This window comes from Cupressus sempervirens, chromosome 1 (genome assembly GCF_028749045.1).
Source record: "Cupressus sempervirens isolate cs-2001-9-10 chromosome 1, ASM2874904v1, whole genome shotgun sequence".
In the NCBI taxonomy this organism is placed as follows: domain Eukaryota; kingdom Viridiplantae; phylum Streptophyta; class Pinopsida; order Cupressales; family Cupressaceae; genus Cupressus; species Cupressus sempervirens.
Genome location: NC_143118.1, coordinates 389,946,815 through 389,967,066, shown reverse-complemented (window position 1 = coordinate 389,967,066; position 20,252 = coordinate 389,946,815). Strand labels below are relative to the sequence as shown.

The 20,252-nt window shown below is 33.2% G+C and overlaps 1 protein-coding gene across 5 annotated transcripts in view; it reads right to left on the bottom strand.

The window, feature by feature from the left end:
* Positions 1-20,252, bottom strand: part of SEX4 (dual specificity protein phosphatase (DsPTP1) family protein) — a 182,971-nt gene that overhangs the window by 22,220 nt on the left and 140,499 nt on the right. For all 5 annotated transcript variants that reach the window (XM_089826615.1, XM_089826635.1, XM_089826624.1 and 2 more), the window contains one exon: positions 12,928-12,987. In XM_089826615.1, the coding sequence (XP_089682741.1) occupies positions 12,928-12,987 (60 nt within the window). The remainder of the gene's footprint in view (positions 1-12,927; positions 12,988-20,252) is intronic.

The window sequence follows — 20,252 nt, the reverse complement described above, 5'->3', positions numbered from 1 at the left end:
CATATACATCAGTAAAAGATCATCATCTTTCATGACATAACTACAACAACATCATGTAGTACTCCACATGATATCCACCATGAACCAAATCAGAGGGTGGACCCACCATAGATGCTACTAGAGGGTGGAACAAAGGGTTTTCACCTCGTACTTCTCTCTCATAGAGAAGAGCGCATTACAAAGGCTTTCTCTTAGAACTTTACCTCATAGAAAAAATATCATCTATGAAGGATTGCATCTCAATCTTTCTCCCCCTGAACATTGATCCTGGGAAATCAGGTCCTCTAGTTACTTCCTCTGAAACTCTTTTCACCCAAGGATGCTTATCAAACTCACTATGAATTTGATATCAATTTTCTGATTTTTTGGTGATAAGTCATCACTTCTTCACGATATACATAGGAGTAGGCCCATCAACATCATGCAGTCACCCACATGTATTTCTAGACTCCCTCTAAGTATCAATCTTCTAAGCTCCTGTGTTGCCTTAGAAGTAGTGTCATACTCCCTCTTAATGTAGAAGGATCTCATCATCAAAGATGTTTGCTTGAAGAACCTCACTTCATTCATCTTGATCATCAAGGTCTTTGGAGACTACACAATATTTGGTGGCATGTGTGAAGTACCAACCTCCTTTTCCTATAAGAACATCCGCCAACATAAAGGAAAAAATCAAGACAAATAACCCTTATAGTATGTATAGAATTACAAATAAGAGAGAGACTACAAAGAGTAGATAAATGTAAAAGAGAAAAATACTTATCTGCACATGAAGATTTAGAAATTGTCTTTTTAGATTATTTGAGAATGGAACATCTCCCCTCTAAAAGTGGGAATGAAACATACTCCCTCTAAATCAATATGATCGAAATCACTAAAGGTTGAATTACTCTACAACTCATATGTCAAGTTTCATTTATCAAAGAGAGACTCGTAAATGATTCAATTTAGGTCACCACTTTATGATGTACACAAGGGGTAGGCCCATTCACATGGTTGCATGAATTACAGCCTTCTTGATTGTTACAATTTATTGATCATTGAAGATTTCATCACAACATGGTTTACTCCCTCTGAATCAATATGATTGAGATCATTTGAAGATTGATTTAATCATATCCTCTATCTACTCCCTCCTCTTCAAGATAGCCTCTAATGAAATGTCAAATGTTCAACTCCCTCTTAATCTCAATCTCACTCTACCTGTTGTTAAGTATATAACCTAATAATCTCTAGGTTTGGAAGTGCAGGTCACACTTAATCTTCTCGTTCTAAATGTCTATGAATGGCTTTATATACACTCCTTGTTTTCCTATTGTGAGGCGGCAACTTTCCAGATTGATTTGGTATTAACACTAACCTAACACAATGTGTGTGTTAGTGAATGATTATAATTAATTTGAAATCATTGATTCATGAGAAGGTATAATAAAGCCGACCAAGGAAAGGGACATGCCCTTTGAGGGTGACGTCTTTTGGTCTAGATATTTAGAGGGATGGTGATGCAGTTTGAAGGACACACAAACAATTCAGTCTACTCCTCCAAGCAACAATATCTAGCAAGTTATAGATCAGAGATATTCTCAGTCAATATCATATCAAAGTAGATTATTTCTTCTTGCATCGGCATTGGAGAAGTATATAAGTTATGATCAAATATAGGTGTCAAACTTCCTAAATATTCAGATTATTAGAAGAACATTCTCAGCAATCAAGGATTGAAATAGAAGTTTGATTCAAAGGAGACAGAATTTGCAAAATCTTTACACCTGTAATAACATTCTCGGAGGAAAAGATCAAGGCACATAACTCTTATAGTACATAATGAATTAAATAAGAGAGACTAACATAATGCTCAAGGATAATTCAGCAAAATAAAATAAGATCATTTCAGAGCATAAAGATAAATATCTAACTTAAATATATACTTTGAACATATATGCATATGTATATTCAGTCTTTTATATATATATATATATATGTATGTATGTATGTATGTATGTATGTATGTATGTATGTATGTATGTATATGTCTGTGTGTATATATATAGGTATATGTGTGTGTGTGTGTATATATGTATGTGTATATATTTATATATATGTATATGTGTATATATATATAACACGACATTGATCCAACTCTTTCTAGGATGATAAATCAAATGCAGCCAATGCCCTTCTTTGCACACTGGATCAAACTTGTCTATAGCAACCACAATACTACACATAACATTAGTCGCAATGAGACCTTCTCAAACAATACTCCTTGCTCAAATTTGAAGCAATGGAGCTCCAACCCTTTTTTTGGTGAACCTCTTTAAGTGTTTTTTTTATAAATTATTGTTTTGGTTTCCGGAAATGCAATAAGACACGAGTCTATCACTATCAAATGCTCTCTCTCTCACACGTCGTCCTCTTACAAAGCAACAGATACTCCAAGGGATCTCCACAAGGGAAGTCTTACAACTACGTTCTATCATTTTGTTTTGAAGAGGTGGCACACCCAACTCAAACAACATGATTCAGACCAATCTTCCTTCTCTCCAATCTATTTCATTGTGTAGTTACAGCTACCACAAAAGCTTGATAGATTAAATCCATCAAAGTCCAATAGTTGTTGAATGCAGATCCACAACCTAGTCACTAAAATGAGTGCATGAAAGCTTGAGAGTGAGAAATAAAAGCACACATGACACACATTATTCATAGAGAAAAGGAATTGGCTTTAACAAAAAATCCCCCACGAATAGATTGGTATACAAGCAGGAATAGTGAAACGGGTCTTCAAACTTCCAACACAAATGAGAGTGGTCAATGTCCAAGCACTGTCAATGTCACACCATTACAACAAAATAGAATGTCCCCATCTTCTTTCTCCTCAATATAAGACATAAAATAACATAATGATAGGAATCGAGTCTTTTCTTCTTAAATAAATTGAGAAATAAATACAAGTGTCATGCCCATAATGGTCACGACATTCTCTATCTCCAATGCCCACGATTTTCTTCAAATGTATAATTCCTCAAACATTCACAACAACATTATAATATTGCATTCTCAAACTATACATAGAAAATATATTCCACTCAGTATGAACCCTTCATAGTATTTCATATCCTATGTCAAGAATGTTGATAATGAAATGTCATTGATTTGATGCCCTTTGAATATTGCCACCTTTGGAATATTAGTATCAATTACTGTTCAGATCCCTTAATTAACGTGAATAATAGTTAATGTAAGTGGCCATGGGAAGGTAATGTCTTACTAGAGTACCAATATTTAATCATTATGATTTGTATCTTTCATTTTTCAATCTCTTCCTTATGAGGAGTTATTGTTAGGAATAAGGTGTCTCAACCTTGGATAATTCCTATTCTTATTATTTGTTTTGTAAAATGTATTTCTTGCAAATAATGTTGATATGTCGGCATCTTGAATTGTGTATAAGGAGATCATGGCTAAAACGGCTATGACATATTCCTATGACACGCAAAAGTTATGTCAGGAAGATTCAATGACAGGTGAAGACACGTGGCAACTGATAAATTTGAGTACTGTGAAACGCATGTTATAAGCGTTTTTAGGGTTGCGAAGAGATGCGATGCGAGAAAGTGCATTGTTGGTACTATGAGTTGCTACTGGAGTCTTCTTTTGTCGTTGTTGAACTTGCATTGCAAGTGTATTGTAACCTTGTGTTGAAGATAATACATTGTGCAGGTTCTAGAGGGGTGGGGTTGTTTTACCGAAAGGTTTTTCCCCACCGGCAAATCTTTGTGTTATGTGTTTCTTTCTCTATCTATTTTCTTTATGCTTGGTTGGCTGAAATATTGTTGTTTACATGATATTGAATCTGTAAGTGTAAAAGATTTTAATAGGATTTGCACCATACTTCTCTTAAGAGATTAGTGCAGGAAGTTGTTTCCGCACCTGAGTTTCCTTACAGTTATGAACCTTACAGATTACCAATGATGTCATCCTTTGGATATCACATGTTAGGTTCCATCAATTCTTATACATCTTACTTTCCTAGGTTAAGTTGATGCAAGTATATGCCTCAATTTTAATCACTATTGTTGGGATTTCCAATTGTGCATTTGATCATTATAGGAAGATGTGCGGACAAAATTATTAAAAGCATTGAGGTTTGTATATATATGGCTTCAGTCTCAAAGTCCTCCTTCCATCGTGCAATGCAAAGATTTGATGTACAATAACTACGCGATGAATGATGATTTATCGGGAAAGACAAGATAACTGGAATTTATATGATTCATTTAGACGATGATGTAACTTTGGTACAATTTCCATGCAAGTTATTTAAAGAATAAACTTTAATTTCACTATGATAATTTTGCATAGCTTAACTCCTCAAGAAATAGGTACTTCTCCGTTGAATTAAATAACTTCATTTGAGCCAAGAAAAATTGATTTGCTGGAAAAATTGACCACCGTAGACTGAGTGTTTCAATACTGAACAAAAGAAATAATGAACTTGCAGCCCAAGACACAACGACTGCGATGAATAAATGATGATTGCACATTCAAAAAATTGTAGCTGAGGATCTAGTTGTGGCAGCAGGATGTAATTATAACATACTGTAACGCATAGAAGCAAGCTTAATTCTGCCTCTCACCAATAAATGTTTCTCCTTACTGCAGTACCGACAAAAACTTCCATTGATTCAGGACATCCTGCAATTAATATCAACTCCAAACAGTGGCCTCAAGAGGATGTAAATCACAACAATTTTAAGAATTTGCAGATACTCATCCCATCCCTCAAAAATGTCTATGGTATAAGGAGATTTATGATGTCTTGAATCGTAATGAAGAGTTCATGCAAAACACGTTACTTCCTTACATTCGTAGTTTGGCTCTGATACCATGTTAAGTAACATGGATCGTGTCTACAAATGTAATAATATTGTCATTTTAATAGATATGTTTCAAATGTAGATTTGGATCTCATATAAGTATAAGAGAAGGAGACATGTCTTTGGAAGAGACATGTCTCCAAGGTTTAAGCATCATTAGTTAGTATAAAATAATATAACTAACCATATGTATAATATATACATTTATTTTATATATATATATATATATATATATATATATAATTAATATAATATGTAATATATATATATAAAGGAATATTTATATTATCATCAATAATAAAACTCATGGTCATATCAATCTAACTGTAGCTACAAACTTAACAAACTACTAACTTTAAAGAAAGTTCTTAAAAATGAATAATGGGGAGTCAATCACATCCTATTTTGTAAGAATCTTTGAGTTAAAAGATCAACTTGCAACAATTGGAAGCCAAGTTGATGACAAAGAACTTAACATGATAGCTTTAAGAGGACTTCCACTATCATGGGAAACCTTCATTCGAGGTCTAAGCTCCTGACTCGAACTTTCTTTGTTTGAATTAGTCAAAAATGAATGCACTCAAGAAGAATCAAGATTAGTTTCAAGAGGATTAAGCATAAATCAAGAGGGAGACGTTCAAGCTCTTCATGCAAATTCAAACAAGAAAAGTAAATTCAAACATAATAAGAAGGAATTTGACAAACCTTATAAGAAACAAGATTGGTCAAAAGTAAAATGCTTCAAATGTCACAAAATTGGTCACTCACAACTTTTGCCCAGAAAGAAAAAGGATTCAAGAAGCACTAGTAGAAGTCAAAGAAGAGAAAAAGAAAAAAGAAGAAATCCTTGCATTTTATCTTGCCCTCTCAAATGAATTAAACTCAAACAAAAACACTTGGATTTTAGGTAGTGGAGCATCTCAACATATTACGGGCTTTAGAGACAAATTTGAAAGCTTCTGAGAATACTCCTCAGAAGAAGTAACCATTGGAGATAATTCTACTCATTTGATTAAAGGTATTGGTCTTGCTCAATTAATCTAAATTCAGGTATTATTCTCCAACTTAAAAAATGTTCTATATGTACCTAGCATAAAAAGGAATTTGGTCTCTATCTTTGGCCTTTCTAATCAAGGATTCAGAATCACCTTTCAAGAGGACAGGGTTCTATCTTGGCCAAAGAATTCTAACATCAAGAAAGCTATATTTATTGGATTCAGAGACGGAAGTTTATATAAACTTTGTAATCAAAAAAATTTAACCCTAGGTCATGAAACTTCAAATTCTTTTGAACTTTGGCAGAGGAGATTAGGACATATTCATTTCTATGCATTGTCATCAATAGGAAAATTGTAAAAGGATTACCTAGTCTTAAAACTAATCACTTAGGCATTTGCAGAGGATATGCCCTAGGAAAAAACACCAAGCAATCCATTCCTAAAAGTATTCATAAATCAAAATCTATACTTGAACTTATTCACACTGACCTATGTGGTCCCATGTCTGTACCATCTTTAAATGGGTGTCTCTATTATGTAATCTTTATTGATGACTATTCTAGAAGAACTTGGATTTACTTCCTCAAACAAAAAGAATCAATGGAAGTATTATCAAAATTCAAAGAATTCAAAGCTCTAGTTGAAAACCAGTCAAAAAAGAAAATAAAAATACTAAGATCAGAAAATGGAGGTGAATACATCTCTGAAAGTTACAAAGATTTTTGCATTACTGTTGGGATTAAGAGGAAGTTTTCTGTACCATATAATCCTCAACAAAATGGAGTTGCAGAATATAAAATAGATCAACCATTGAATCAACCAGAGCTATGATGCACGACCAAAATCTCCATACTTCTTTTTCGACCAAAGTATCTAATACTGCAATTTACATTCAGGATCGATGTCCTCACTCAGTATTAGAAAACACCACTCCTGAAGAAGTATTTACGAGCATCAAACCAGATCTAAGTCACCTAAGAATATTTGGGTGTCCTATTTATATTTATATTCCTAGAGAAAAAAGAACAAAACTAGAACCATCTGGAAAGAAGGGAATACTCATTGGATACAATAAAACAACCAAAGGCTACAGGATCTATGTTCCGGGTCAAAGAACAATTGAGATTTGTAGAGATGCTAAATTTGAAGAAGATATTGCCTTCAATCTTTCTAAGAACAGTGATGAATTATTTACAAAAGCTATCATTGAAATAGATGAAGATCACCCAGTAGAAAATGAGAGGAAGAATGATATTGAACCTCCTTCACCTACTATTACAAATTCTGAGAATATTGAAAATGATAACAATAAAAAAAGGCCACTTTGGGCTAGGAAAATGACAGAAGAGAATCATGTTGACCCTGATGAAGTAATTAGAGAAAGAAAGAGAACAAGAAATCAGTCGTGTTATGTAGCTCTATTGACTGAACTTATCAAAATAGAAGCTTCAAAATGTTAAAGAAGCCTTATCAAGCAAACCTTGGAAAGAAGCAATGATTTAAAAATATAATTCAATACTAAAAAATGATGTATGGGATGTTGTACCTAGACTTAAAAACAAATCAGTTGTTTCTTCTAAATGGCTTTTCAAAATCAAGCATGCGCCTAAGGACAGCATTTAAAATACAAAGCCAAATTTGTAGCACATAGTTTCTCACACAAAGAAGGTATCGATTATGAAGAAACATTTGCCCCAGTTGCTAGATACACATATGTTAGGACTATCTTGGCAATCGCAGCATCCAAAGGATGGAAAGTTCATCAAATGGATGTTAAAACAACATTCTTAAACGGTGAAATTCAAGAAGTTTATATTAAGCAACTAGAAGGGTTCTTGACTCATGACAAAAAATCTCACGTGTATAAGTTAAAGAAAGCATTGTATGGTCTTAAACAGGCTCCCAGAGCATGGTATAAAAGAATAGACAACTATCTAACAAAGTTAAGGTACTCTATGAATGAAGCTAATCCTAACTTATACTTCAAGATAGATGGTGATGACATGATTATTCTTGTATTATATGTTGATGATTTGTTGATAACAGGTGAAGAAAATCTTATAAAAAAGTGCAAACAAGAACTAACAGCAGAGTTTGATATGAAAGATCTAAGTCTTCTCCACTACTTCCGAGGACTAGAAGTCTGGCAAAAAGGGAACTACATTTTTCTAAATCAGGAAAAATATACTATTATATTTTGACAAAATTTGGAATGATGGATTGTAAACCAAGTACTACCTCTATGGAAGTCAACCTGCACAAGTTAAAGGATGATATGATTAACTTTGAACCTACAGATCCTACTCACTATAGGCAGATTATTGGATCCTTAATGTATTTGGTGAATACTCTTCCAAACATATGTTATGCTACTAACACCTTAAGCCAGTTCATGTGTGCACCAAAGAAGATACGTCTAATGGCAATTAAATATATCTTAAGCTATCTAAAAGGCACTATTGGCATGGGAATTAGAATATGATCGATAAGAGATCAATCTTCATGGATATTCAAATTCTAATTGGGTAGGCAGCTCTACTGAACGTAAAAGTACTTATGGATGTTGCTTCAGTCTTGGATATGGGATGATTTCTTGGTTCAACAGAAAACAATCTTCAGTTGCATTAAGCTCTACTAAAGCAGAATATATAGCCTCTTGGGAGCCAGAGAAGCTATACGGTTACAAATGTTACTAGTTGATTTGTTTAAAAGGCCTTTGAAGCCCACTGTGATTAATTGCGACAATCATAGTAGCTTTCTGCTAATCCAATTTTTCACAATCGGTCTAAACATATTGAAATTCTTTATCATTACATCAAAGACATGATGGATGGAGGTGTTATCAAACTAGAGTACATCAATACTAATGAGCAAACAGCAGATGTTTTTACCAAGCCTCTTGCTAAAGTGAAGTTGGAATACTTCAGAAGAAAACTTGGTATAATTAAATTGTAATATTGAATATTGAATTTAATTTTCAATTTATATGTGTTTATGCTTCTATGGTTGTTTAGTTGCATCAGATATGTAATGAAAGGTGACGATCTTTCATGGACGTATATATGCAGAAGTTAATCTTTGTAAGGTGACGATCTAGCAAATGATAGGCCTGTTATCATGACAGTTTGTTCTGAATACGCCATAAGTCATTGATAACGAATGCATTATGATTACTCTAGATATTGTTTCGAACAATTAGAGATCATAATATATGTTATAATAGTGTTCATAGCATGGTGATTTTAATTATTTGACAGGTCACTATTTTAGACTCTTAAAGTCAGATAATGTGTCATGTACAGACATCTTGCATTCTGGTATCTATTAAGGAATCTATTACTTCTACCTTGCTAAGAGGGAGTGTTAAAGTATAGCATCAGTCAAAGTAATATTGAACATTTGAATCTGGTTTTATGAATTATATTGCAAGTAAGAATAACAGATATATATATATATATATATATACACACATATCTGCTTATATGCATATATAATATGTGTGTGTAATTAATATTACTGCCATCAATTCATATCAGGCTCCATTTGTTATTGAGTGTATTACTATCACCGATTCATATTGGGTTTCATGCATTGGTTATAATCTGTATCGAGCATGTTAGTGTTGTCGATCATTAACTTGCAATTGCATTATTGTTAAAAAAGGTAATCAAGTAGTTATACCCACGTAGGGTCATGACTCTTCATTGTATATATATTATCATTGCATCGGTGGGGACTAATCATATATCAATCACAAGTCATATATGCAGTCCCAGCAATCTCTATCTCTTGCAGATTATTGAAGTCAAGTTAATCAATCCTTTATTCAAGTAGAAGATTCTCCAAGAATAGAATACTATTCTGAAGTTGAAGATCTGCAATACACAATCTGAGATCAAGTAATTTGATTTATCATAGTTTGTAATTACAATTTATTTCTATTAGAGATCCTATGCATCAACAACCTAGACATCCACAACGCATCCTTAGAGTGATACAGAACCTATGCACCTCTGAGTGCATCCAAATGCTAAAAGAAGAAAAAATATTAAAATTTGTTGAAGTTTTCTTGAAATTTGTACGCTAAAATGGTAAAAGTTACAAGGCTGGAGCAGAACAAATTCACATTAATCTAAAGGTGCAATACAACAATGGCTTGTAAAAGTTATGGCTAGGGTAGAACAAATTTGCAGTGGTTTGAAGACACAATATGATAGTGGTTTGCATACATAATTTGTTGGAGGTTTAAAGATATGTTCCATGATTGCAGAGAAACTAAGGTGTTTTGTGAGACTGGTATTTAAAAGCAATGAGAAAAGAGGGAACAAATATTTTAGAAAATTTCAATTGTAACATGGGCACTAGGGGGTGTCAAGACACTAAGAAGAGTTTCCAGTACGGGGGGACAAAGGCCTTCAATTTTGGGAAGACAGCAGGGTAGACAATAGGAGTGGATAGAAGGGGGGTTGTTGTATACTATACACATAGAACTTGAAATGCTAGTTATGAAATGATGTTTTAGTATAACATAAAATACTTCAACATACTGAAATTGCAACATGAACAAAAATCATTCAAGAGTCAACGTAGCAACATACCCAATAGTAAAACTCAATTATAAAGACAAATATCAAGTTACCAATTACTATTAAATTCAAAGTATTAGGAAATAGAACATTCTAATTCGTATTAGTTCAATTCTATCAAAATTCAAAAGTACCATAAAGATGATCACAATGAGTAGCATAATACGATTGATATCAAAATAAGAACAAAATCTTGTCAAAATGTAGCGAAGGGAGGCTTATAATCATCCCCCAAGGAAACGTCCTCATCACTACAACTACTACACTCGTCATAGTCAAGATCCGCCAAAAACCACCAACCAACCCTAAATCTATGTTTTTTGCAATCTTTAATCATCAATCTGAAATGACTCCTCAAGCTCTACATCCCATCATGTTGTTGGGCTCTCCTTGTACACACGTGTTTGGCCTTGGGCTTAATGAATCTATTCAAGAAAGTTGTAGAAACTTCCTCATCTTTGTCTTCTTGCTCTTTCACTTGCAATCACTTCTTTCACTCCTCCAATCACTCTTTGCCCTTCTTTTCACTCCTCTTTCTCAGCTGTAGCAAACATGTTCAAATCCAAATATGAGTAAATAATAAAATATAGAGGGGCTTATGAAGGCTTGGAGTGGCCAAAATAGGACCCACCTCCCTTTATGATTCAAATAGAATCTTATAATAAAAATTCAAATTTTGCACTTCTTTTATGTTGAACCGACCGCCAATGGGATATGTCCAGACATATCTGGGACAATTGAGGGACGTCTGGGCATCCCCCGGAGGTTTTGGGGATGTCTGTAGATCCCTACATCCGAGTGGCTAGGGGATGGCAGTTATGGGGGGACTTGGGAATGCCAACTCCCAAACCCGGGTGCATGAGGATTTGGTCCCCAACCCGAGTGCGTCAGGGTTCAGAGGGGGTACACGTCCCCGGGTTACACTAAAATTTTCAAAAGATGATTTCATTTTTTAATAATGAGAGCAGTAAAAAAGCATATGTTTTAGTTTATTTTAATCATAAAAATTTTAGAAATAAAATTCAGTAATTTTTATTTTGTAATTTTAATTAAAATAAGAGTTAACAATATTTTTATTTCTATTTTTTAAAATAAAATGAAGTATTTCGATTTATTCTCTTATGTTTTAACTCTTTAAATAAAATTTTACAATCATATTTTTGAGCTATTAATTGCCATTAAATATTTATCTTTGGTATTTGGCATTATTAATGCTAGAGTATCATACTATCAAATGATTTTGTTTTACAAATTTGTATATTTCATTGATTTTTTTGCATGTAAGCATACACACACATACACAAACCCCCAAAAAATGGCATGTGCCCACCTACTTGGTTCTCGTAGCTATACTCATACCAAACCAGCAACTTAGGCCAAAATCAAAGCAAAACAAAGTCTTAGGATATCTCTAGCTTTTCATCAGGTCTAAGGTACAATTTAGGATACTGGAGAACAAGTATTAGACAAAAATGCAACCATGTTATGCCTCATTATTGTTTTCATTCCAAAGATATATGTAAGCATGTTTGTTTGTCTATTTCAACACAACACAAAATACAACAGCACATAGAGAACCATGCTTAAATTTATAAGGAAAGCTCCCAGAGATATAACTAAGCCTAATAATTGAAACTATAAATAAATGTATACACATTGTACAAGAAATCAACAAGATTATGCATTAAACGTAAATTATGAAATGACCATGTTTTGCCCCAAATGCAATTGCTAGACTATCATTAGTCAAGATCTACAATATGCTTTTCAGAGTTCATGGAAGATAAATTTTCAAGAATGAACAATAAAACCCAACTTCATATTCTCTAAAGATAAGATCAATATTCAGACATAAACAAAGATTTGAAGGAAAGATATGGGCAAATAGTGATTAGTGGCTCCTATTATAAAAGTAGTGATTAGTGGCTAAATCTGGCAAATCTGACTAAATCTGAGACCAATGAATCTACATCAATAGGAAGAACTTAAATGGATGAACATCAACTCCTAAAAAAAACATCTTTCCAAGGTTACAGCCCTAAAATGTTTGAAATGAGGCAAATCTCCACATTGATGCAACAAGTAGATGATTAATCTGTGTCATCAGGTTTGCAGATGATGGGCAAAAATTTGTTGGATTTAATTTCAAAACTAATGCAAAAGAAATACAGAATGAATTTCATAGCCTTGTCTATTTATTGCTCTATCGTAAGGCTATGAAATTCATTCTGTTTCTCTTTTGCATTTGATTCGGGGACTAAATCCAGTAATTCTTTTACTTTACATCAATATTGTTTGTCTAATTCTGTCACTAGTGTGGATTTTGTGGTCTCCTTTCATGTTTGTTTTCCAAGAAACTTTTAAAATATCAAAATAAGGAGAAATATGAAGTATGATACTAGCATGCCAAATGAATGGAACTAATGATTATGTATCTGCAACCCTCAGAAAAAAAAAACTTACTGGTAGCTCACGATGCAGCAACCAGCAATCTTGGCTTTCATCATAAGCTAATGGCATTCTCTGTAATTAGTCAAAAAGATACGTCAAAACTTGCATTTTTTATGTGTAACCAACATCCTTCAACTCTTCTTTACTTCTACCATGATTGTATGTCAGTTTGTAAAATAGTCAAACAACAAGATGACTTTGATAGCATTGATGAAACCAAAACAGAAAGAACAATCTTTATCAACATTCATTCAACCAAGCCAGTCTATCTGATCTTCATCAGAGAGAGTATTTAAAGGCAGGGTAAATCTAATAATTTTATCTAAAAAGTGTGAACTGAACTTTGATGCAAAAAGATTCAACATTTTATCCAGTTGTCATTTCCTATTTATGATTGAAAAAAAACAAAGCCTAAAAAAGCAGACATGTCTAACTGCTACCTATAAGTTATCCCAACAATAACAACATTCCACAGAGATGGGATAGAAAGTTAAGATATGAGACCTGTTGTAAATTATCTTGCTATACGTCAAAATCATTACTTAGCTAACACAATCTCAACCTCTACTTTTGTCAAAAAACCTTCTTTATACATTTTTCTCTCCAAGTAAACCCCTTTTCGTAGGCTCTAAAAAACATTTCCACACTTCTTAATGATACTAGTAGTGGAAACATTCTTTTTTGTATCATTCCGTTGTAATACACTTAAAAAGTATTAGTGTTAACAACAGTAAGTATTTGTCCTGAAACGATATGCCAGAATTCATATGAAATCTATTTTCCAAAAAAATTATTTACACTATATTCTTAAGTCTTACATTTTAAAGTATGCTTTAATATTGAAGGTGTCTTTCCAATACTCCTCATTGCTTTGTAGCATAAATTTAGAGGCCATTGTGACTTGTGATTTCTCGAGTTCTTTTACCATGCTTCAATAAACACAATTATCATCTCTTATCTTCTTTATGTGTAAGGCCCAATTATCTGCGAGATTAGTGATACTATCTATATCTATTTTGTATTGCTTGTGTTCAGACTCGTGCATATTTTATATGTTGGTTTTACACTAAATGTAACTTATATCTATTTGGTATTTAGATAGATAATTGTGTTAACATTTCTATGAGACTATGAGTAAATATTGCATTGAATTATAATTGATGATACTAAATCTTGTACTTGCATATGAGTGACTGATGTGATGATATTTGCACTTCAACTGCTCATAACTTCATATAATGGTGTATTGAAGACTCTTAGGAATGTGAAACATGAAGTGATGTCAATCAAGAAAAAAGAGGTATTTCTAAGTGTTGAACCACACAAACCATGACCATGTGTTGAAAACCATAAATATTTGCATTTCTTGAACCCACACCATGTTGCACCTAAACCGTGAGCACTCTATTACCATACATCCTGTTTGGCAAAATTGTCCAGCCCATTTTGTAACTATTTTACTTATTTCAATATGAATCTTTTTAGTGTATTAACAATTTTGAAGACTGCGTTCTTGTATTATCTTTGCTTGATGACATGGCTGATCTTTGCTAAATGCACTCCCATTGGGTTTTACATTTTGTTTTCTTAAACCTAAGGGTGTTTAATAGGATTTAGATGTTTTTCTTCTGCCTTGGGTTTTTTTTCACATTTATTATCTTTTTGGGGTAAAGTAAGAATCTATAGGTAGTGGAAGACAAAACGTTATCACCCATTCTGAGACATGGTTGGCAATTAAATCCAATCCACACCTTCACATTGGGACCAAACAATAATTGTGTGCATGATGGTAAAGTGTCATCATTCTCAACAAAAGCAATCATGTCCATGGTGGGTGCACAACCTAACAGAGGTTTTATACTTACAAGATAAGGAATGTTGATGTAATATGTGCATACATATGCTTTCTACATGTAAAATGTGCACCTACAGCCAATGGACATTTTTACAAACACTTGGAATGCATCCTTTCAATTTCCAAATACAAATTAATCACTTACAAAAACTACGCATTTTGACAAACAAATGGCATCCAATCCTATATTGCCTTCACTAATATGCTAAACCAAGTATAAGTTGTTATGCCTCACAATCCAAATGTCGATAAACAAAATCTAATATAAAATGTGCACCTACAGAATCTGGATTTTATGCGAAATGACAAGCCATGAATTATCTATTGAAATCACAACTTCCTGAATGATGGATATCTTTGATATAGATGTTGGTATTAAACTATTGGCCCTTACAAATGCAAATGAGCCTTCATTAATCATTTATGTGCCCCCTAAACAACAATGCAACCTCTATTCCAATTGACACTGCTAAAAATAAATAAAATTGCTTCCTGTAGATGAATCGCATCCAACATAGGATTGCTGCAATTTTAGATTTACACTCGTCTAAGTTGTAGCAATTATCTAAATTTGAAGCATTGATGCCCTTAACACAAAAACTATCCAATTAGATACAATAGTGACCTCTGATTAAAGCCATCGGTGGCACAATTCGTTGGAGAGTTACACCAATTAAAAGTGCTGGAAAAACATGGAAGAATTTTCAATTCTTCAATCTCAAAACTTGAAACCCTTGTTCCAAATTTTACTTCACCGAAATCAACAAAAACAAATGCACAATAGAATACCTTTTCATTTCTCTTCAACACTATTTTATGAGATTTCCCTATATAAAGCACATTTTAAATTAATAAGTATTAATTACTCATTGTCCTCAACATGGCCCCCACTTTATTATAAAATCAATTTGTAACTTTATAATATAACTTCAATAAATAAGAATCATTAAAGGTCATTAAAATATTAATCTCATTAAAAATTTCATAATTATGACAAGTTATCTAAACTAGGGAGTCAACAACTGCATCCTTTGTCAGTATGCCTACCTTATTGAAAATAGAAAGATCCCATCTCTATCAACCTCAAACTTACTATAAATAATAAGCATATGAAACTGAGCCCAACAGATGTCCTATCTGAGCCAAACGAAGACCAAATTTAAACATAAGAAATTCTGGAGAAGACAAGAACCTCCCTTTAACTCTGATGCTTATGAGAATGGGGACAATAGAGCCCGCCCTCTTTGAAATTACTTGTCCCCAAAAAATCACAACTCCAAAGGAACTCTACACCGGAGGTCCAAATGAAAATTGTTGCAAAAGTACCGTTGAAGCACCAGAATAACCACAACTGCACAAATAATAACAATAATCCACCTATCCAATCATTGCGCATTGAAATTGTGCATTTGAAGCAAAACATGTACATGACAATTAAAAGTAAAATTACCTATAACCCACACCACGTACACACTACAATACTCACCAACGAACACAAATTGGAATTCGATGCAATTATGGGATCCTGGAAATCACTAAAGAGTCTCCAATAAATATACCTCGGTCCCAAATCTTGAATTAAAGTCTTCTAATAAGAATAACCCCAGACTTCAGCCTTGCTAATATGATCTCAATGCCACCTTAACCAAACCAATGGAATCCATCCAACCTAAAAGGAAAACACTGCTACCAACTAGATCCCAGTATAAATGAAAGTTACACCCATCTATTGTAATGTCCCCATTTTTGGCAAGTCTACACGATTGATGGAGTTAGCTCATCATAGCAACCCTCATGAGCTGACAAGGTGTTTTGAGGGTCCTAGTTGTGAACTTACTATTTTTAATAAGTCTATTTTTGGCAATTGCTATTTTTGGCAGTGCAATTTGTGGCTCTAGCAGTTCGTCGTCACCTACAGTGAATAAGGTTAATAATTGCAGGAGCTCTTATTTATTCAATAATTATTAAGTGCATTATTATAACAATATTTATATTATTATAATAATGACATTTAGAGATATTTCTAACAAGTATGCTGGAAAGTTTCAAGTGTTGAGTTCGTTTGGAAACTTCCACGATTTGTAAAGTGGAGCTTTTAGGAAACTTTGGCCAACGAAAGGTTAAATGAGAGCTCATTTCATGGGGAAAAGGATGCTTGAATATATATATTTTCTTTTGTTGCCTTTGTGGCTTTTTCTGAGTTCTGATTTTCATGCCCTTGCTGAAGTATAAGAGTCTGAATTCTAGATTATTTCATTGGATCTACAGCTGAAGTATTGTAGACCCAAAACTGAGATTTAATTTTGGGATTGCTTTGCAAATAGTTGCTAAGGGAAAACTATTTGCTAATTTCTCCTACTGTTTTACTGTGGCTAAGGAGAAGATTAATTTTTGGAGCTGATTATTTTCCAACCTACTGCTAGGGTATAGTGCTTTTGGAATTTGAGTCTTGTGAATTAATTTGGGAGTCTTCCATTTCTGCTCCTATTGTAGCTTGAAAGACAACTACTGTGGTGGAAGTTTGTGATCATTCTTATTTGCATTTGGGAGTTTGATCTCATTGAAGTTTGTGTTGTCCTACATTTTGTCACCACAAAATGTTGGTAATAGCACAAAACTTTTTCAAGCTAGTTTCGCGTTTCTCTAAGTTTAGTTTGATATTCAATTGTTTAATGTTGACCAATCAATTGACTTCAATTTGTATATCAAATTGTTTTACTGAAGGCTTTTGTCAAGTCTTTTTCGTTTTGTTTTCTATCGAGCATTTGCTTGATTTTTTAAGCCTTCATCATCCTTTTCTTTACTTTTGAATTTGCGTTTGTTGCTTTTTAGTCCTTTGGTTTTGCTCATGTCATGCCTTTCGCTTTTCTCTTCGATTAGGTCTAACCTAGAGCTCAATCGGAGTTGTCAGTCAAGAGATATGCTCGATTTAGTGCCCAAAAAGTGGACCTTTTTGATGCAACAGCACGAATTAAAAATATCATGTTATATTTCTAATTTGGCATTCACTTTTTGAAAAATATAACTTAAATTCACTTTATGTTATTTTTTAAGTTACTTAATTTTTTAAATTTTCACTTAAAGTAACTATAGTGCACTTTATTGCACATTTTTAAGTTGAGTTACTTTTTTATTTTTGACTTAAGTGACTATATTAATTATATAGTTCAATTTAATTTTTAGCATTTAAATCAAATGCTCTAGTAAATATTACTTTTTAAATGGTATTTACATGTTATATAATTAATATGATATGCAAATATAATTTATGTCCCACTGAAGTAATATTTCAATGAATTTAAATTCACATGTGCTTATTTAATCACTTAAAGTCATCAAAAGTGGACATTTTATATGTCATTACATGTAAAATCCATCAAAAGTGGACTTTTTACATGTCATTGCATATAATTTTCAACTTAGAAGTATTAATCCATCAAAAGTGGACCTTTTTCATGCCGCTGCATATTTAAGTCATCAAAAGTGGACATTTTATATGCAATTACATGTAAAATCATCAAAAGCAGACATTTTTACATGTCACTACAAATAAAATTCAACTTAGAATCATAAGTGGGTCTTTTTTATGTCATTACATCAAAAGGCTATCAAGAGTGGACCTCTTTGATGTCATTGCATCAACAATTAAGTTCTTATGTCTTTGCATCCAAAATGTGAGATGTAACTTAAAATGTGTAATTGCATCTAAAAGGTCCGATTTTGACTGCTTGTACATTTTAAAATATGTTATTGACTCTAAGAGGTCCGATTTTAAACTAAAGCATGTTTTAATATGTGTATTGGCCTTCAAAAGGTCCAATTTTGGAACAACACATGCATTTGCTCTCCAAGAACCCAATTTTGCTCATTGTGAGAGATTTACTTGATGATTTTGCATGAGATTTTCTCTAATTGGGTCGTTTTTGCTTGACAATGGATTTTCTAACATCAAAAATGGATTCATCTTGCTAAAAGACGTTTTTCTAAGCTCTATCCAAGGGCAAGTTTTTGGAAAAAATTTCAAAAAACATCATTTTTGGCTCAAGTTTTGGCCCAAAGAGGAATCGATATGGCTTTTCAAGTGTTTTACATTACATTTTGACTCATGTTTTGGTGTTTAAAAGCCAAAACATTTTTGTTTCATGTCTTCTATGAATCACGTTTTTGCCTAAAACGCCTAGAAAATTGGGGTTTTAATCCACTTTTATGCGTTTTGAAGCCACTTTGTTGCATTTTGATCCATGTATATGCATTTTGGGAAGTCGTTTTTGCATTCACAAGTCAAAAATGACTTTAAAACATGCATTTTTTGGCCACGTTTTTGCAAAAACGGCTCAAGTTTTTGCATAAAAAAGTCATGTTTTTGTTCAAAAAACTCAAAAAATGGCATTTCCAGCCCATACCTTTGATCAAGAGGAGTCTTTTTTGAATTTAAATGAGTGCTCTTGTCTTTGGAGACCACATTTTTGGCCTTCTCATGTCAAATTTGACCATTGAATGTCCATTACATGCAAGTACAGAAAAAGTCAAAAAGTTGTTTAAAAATCCAAATTTGAGGGAGAATTGGTCTTCAAGTCTATAAAACTTGTTATTTTGGCTATTTAACCTCCAAGTGGACATTTTCAAACTTGCTCATCAATTCATGCTTATCTTGCTATTTCCATGCATATTATGGATTGTTATTGCACACTTGTCCATATATATGTCATGAAAAGTGCATTTTGCCTTTTAAAATGATGAAAACTCTCATTTTCACACTTTTGGAATTTCCCCAAACTCCCAATTCGAAATTGCATGTTGAAAGTGCTTTGCATGTTGACATGTTTGAATCACTTTCCAAAGGTACGTTTTTCTTTGTGTTTTTGTGTTTTGTGCTTGCTTGTCGGTTTTCTCCACTTTGGAGAAATTGCAAGTTCTTTTCCAAGAACTTGTTCTTGTTTCACTTCATGTGAAAGCATCATCATATTCCACTTCCATCTTCCATGTCACAACACTTCACATCTCATCCGACAAATGCAATTACATGTTTTCCATCTCATTCGCCATCCGAACATGAATATAATCCAATTTTCCACTTCCATTTTCACTCATCTCACTTTTCGCATGCATTCGCACGACACGATTACACGAAATGCCTTACGTGTAATAGCATCCAAAAGCTTCAATTTTGATTAAAAGTCAGTTGCTGAAAAGTCAAAAGATGTCATTTTCATCTTCCATGCACTTTGACATCCCCTTTTCAAAGATGACTATAAAGCTCACTATCCCTCTTCCATTTTCCATTTCCATCTCTCCATATGCAACCACACCTCCATGAGCAAGTACATGTTTCCACATCTTTCCATGCTTTACACCTCATCCCATCACCCACACTTACATGTAAAGTGCATCCTCGATCCGCCTTCACATTCCATCTCACTTTCCATCCCTTGTTACATGTTGCACTTACATATAATCATTTTTCATGTAATAACATCTTGAA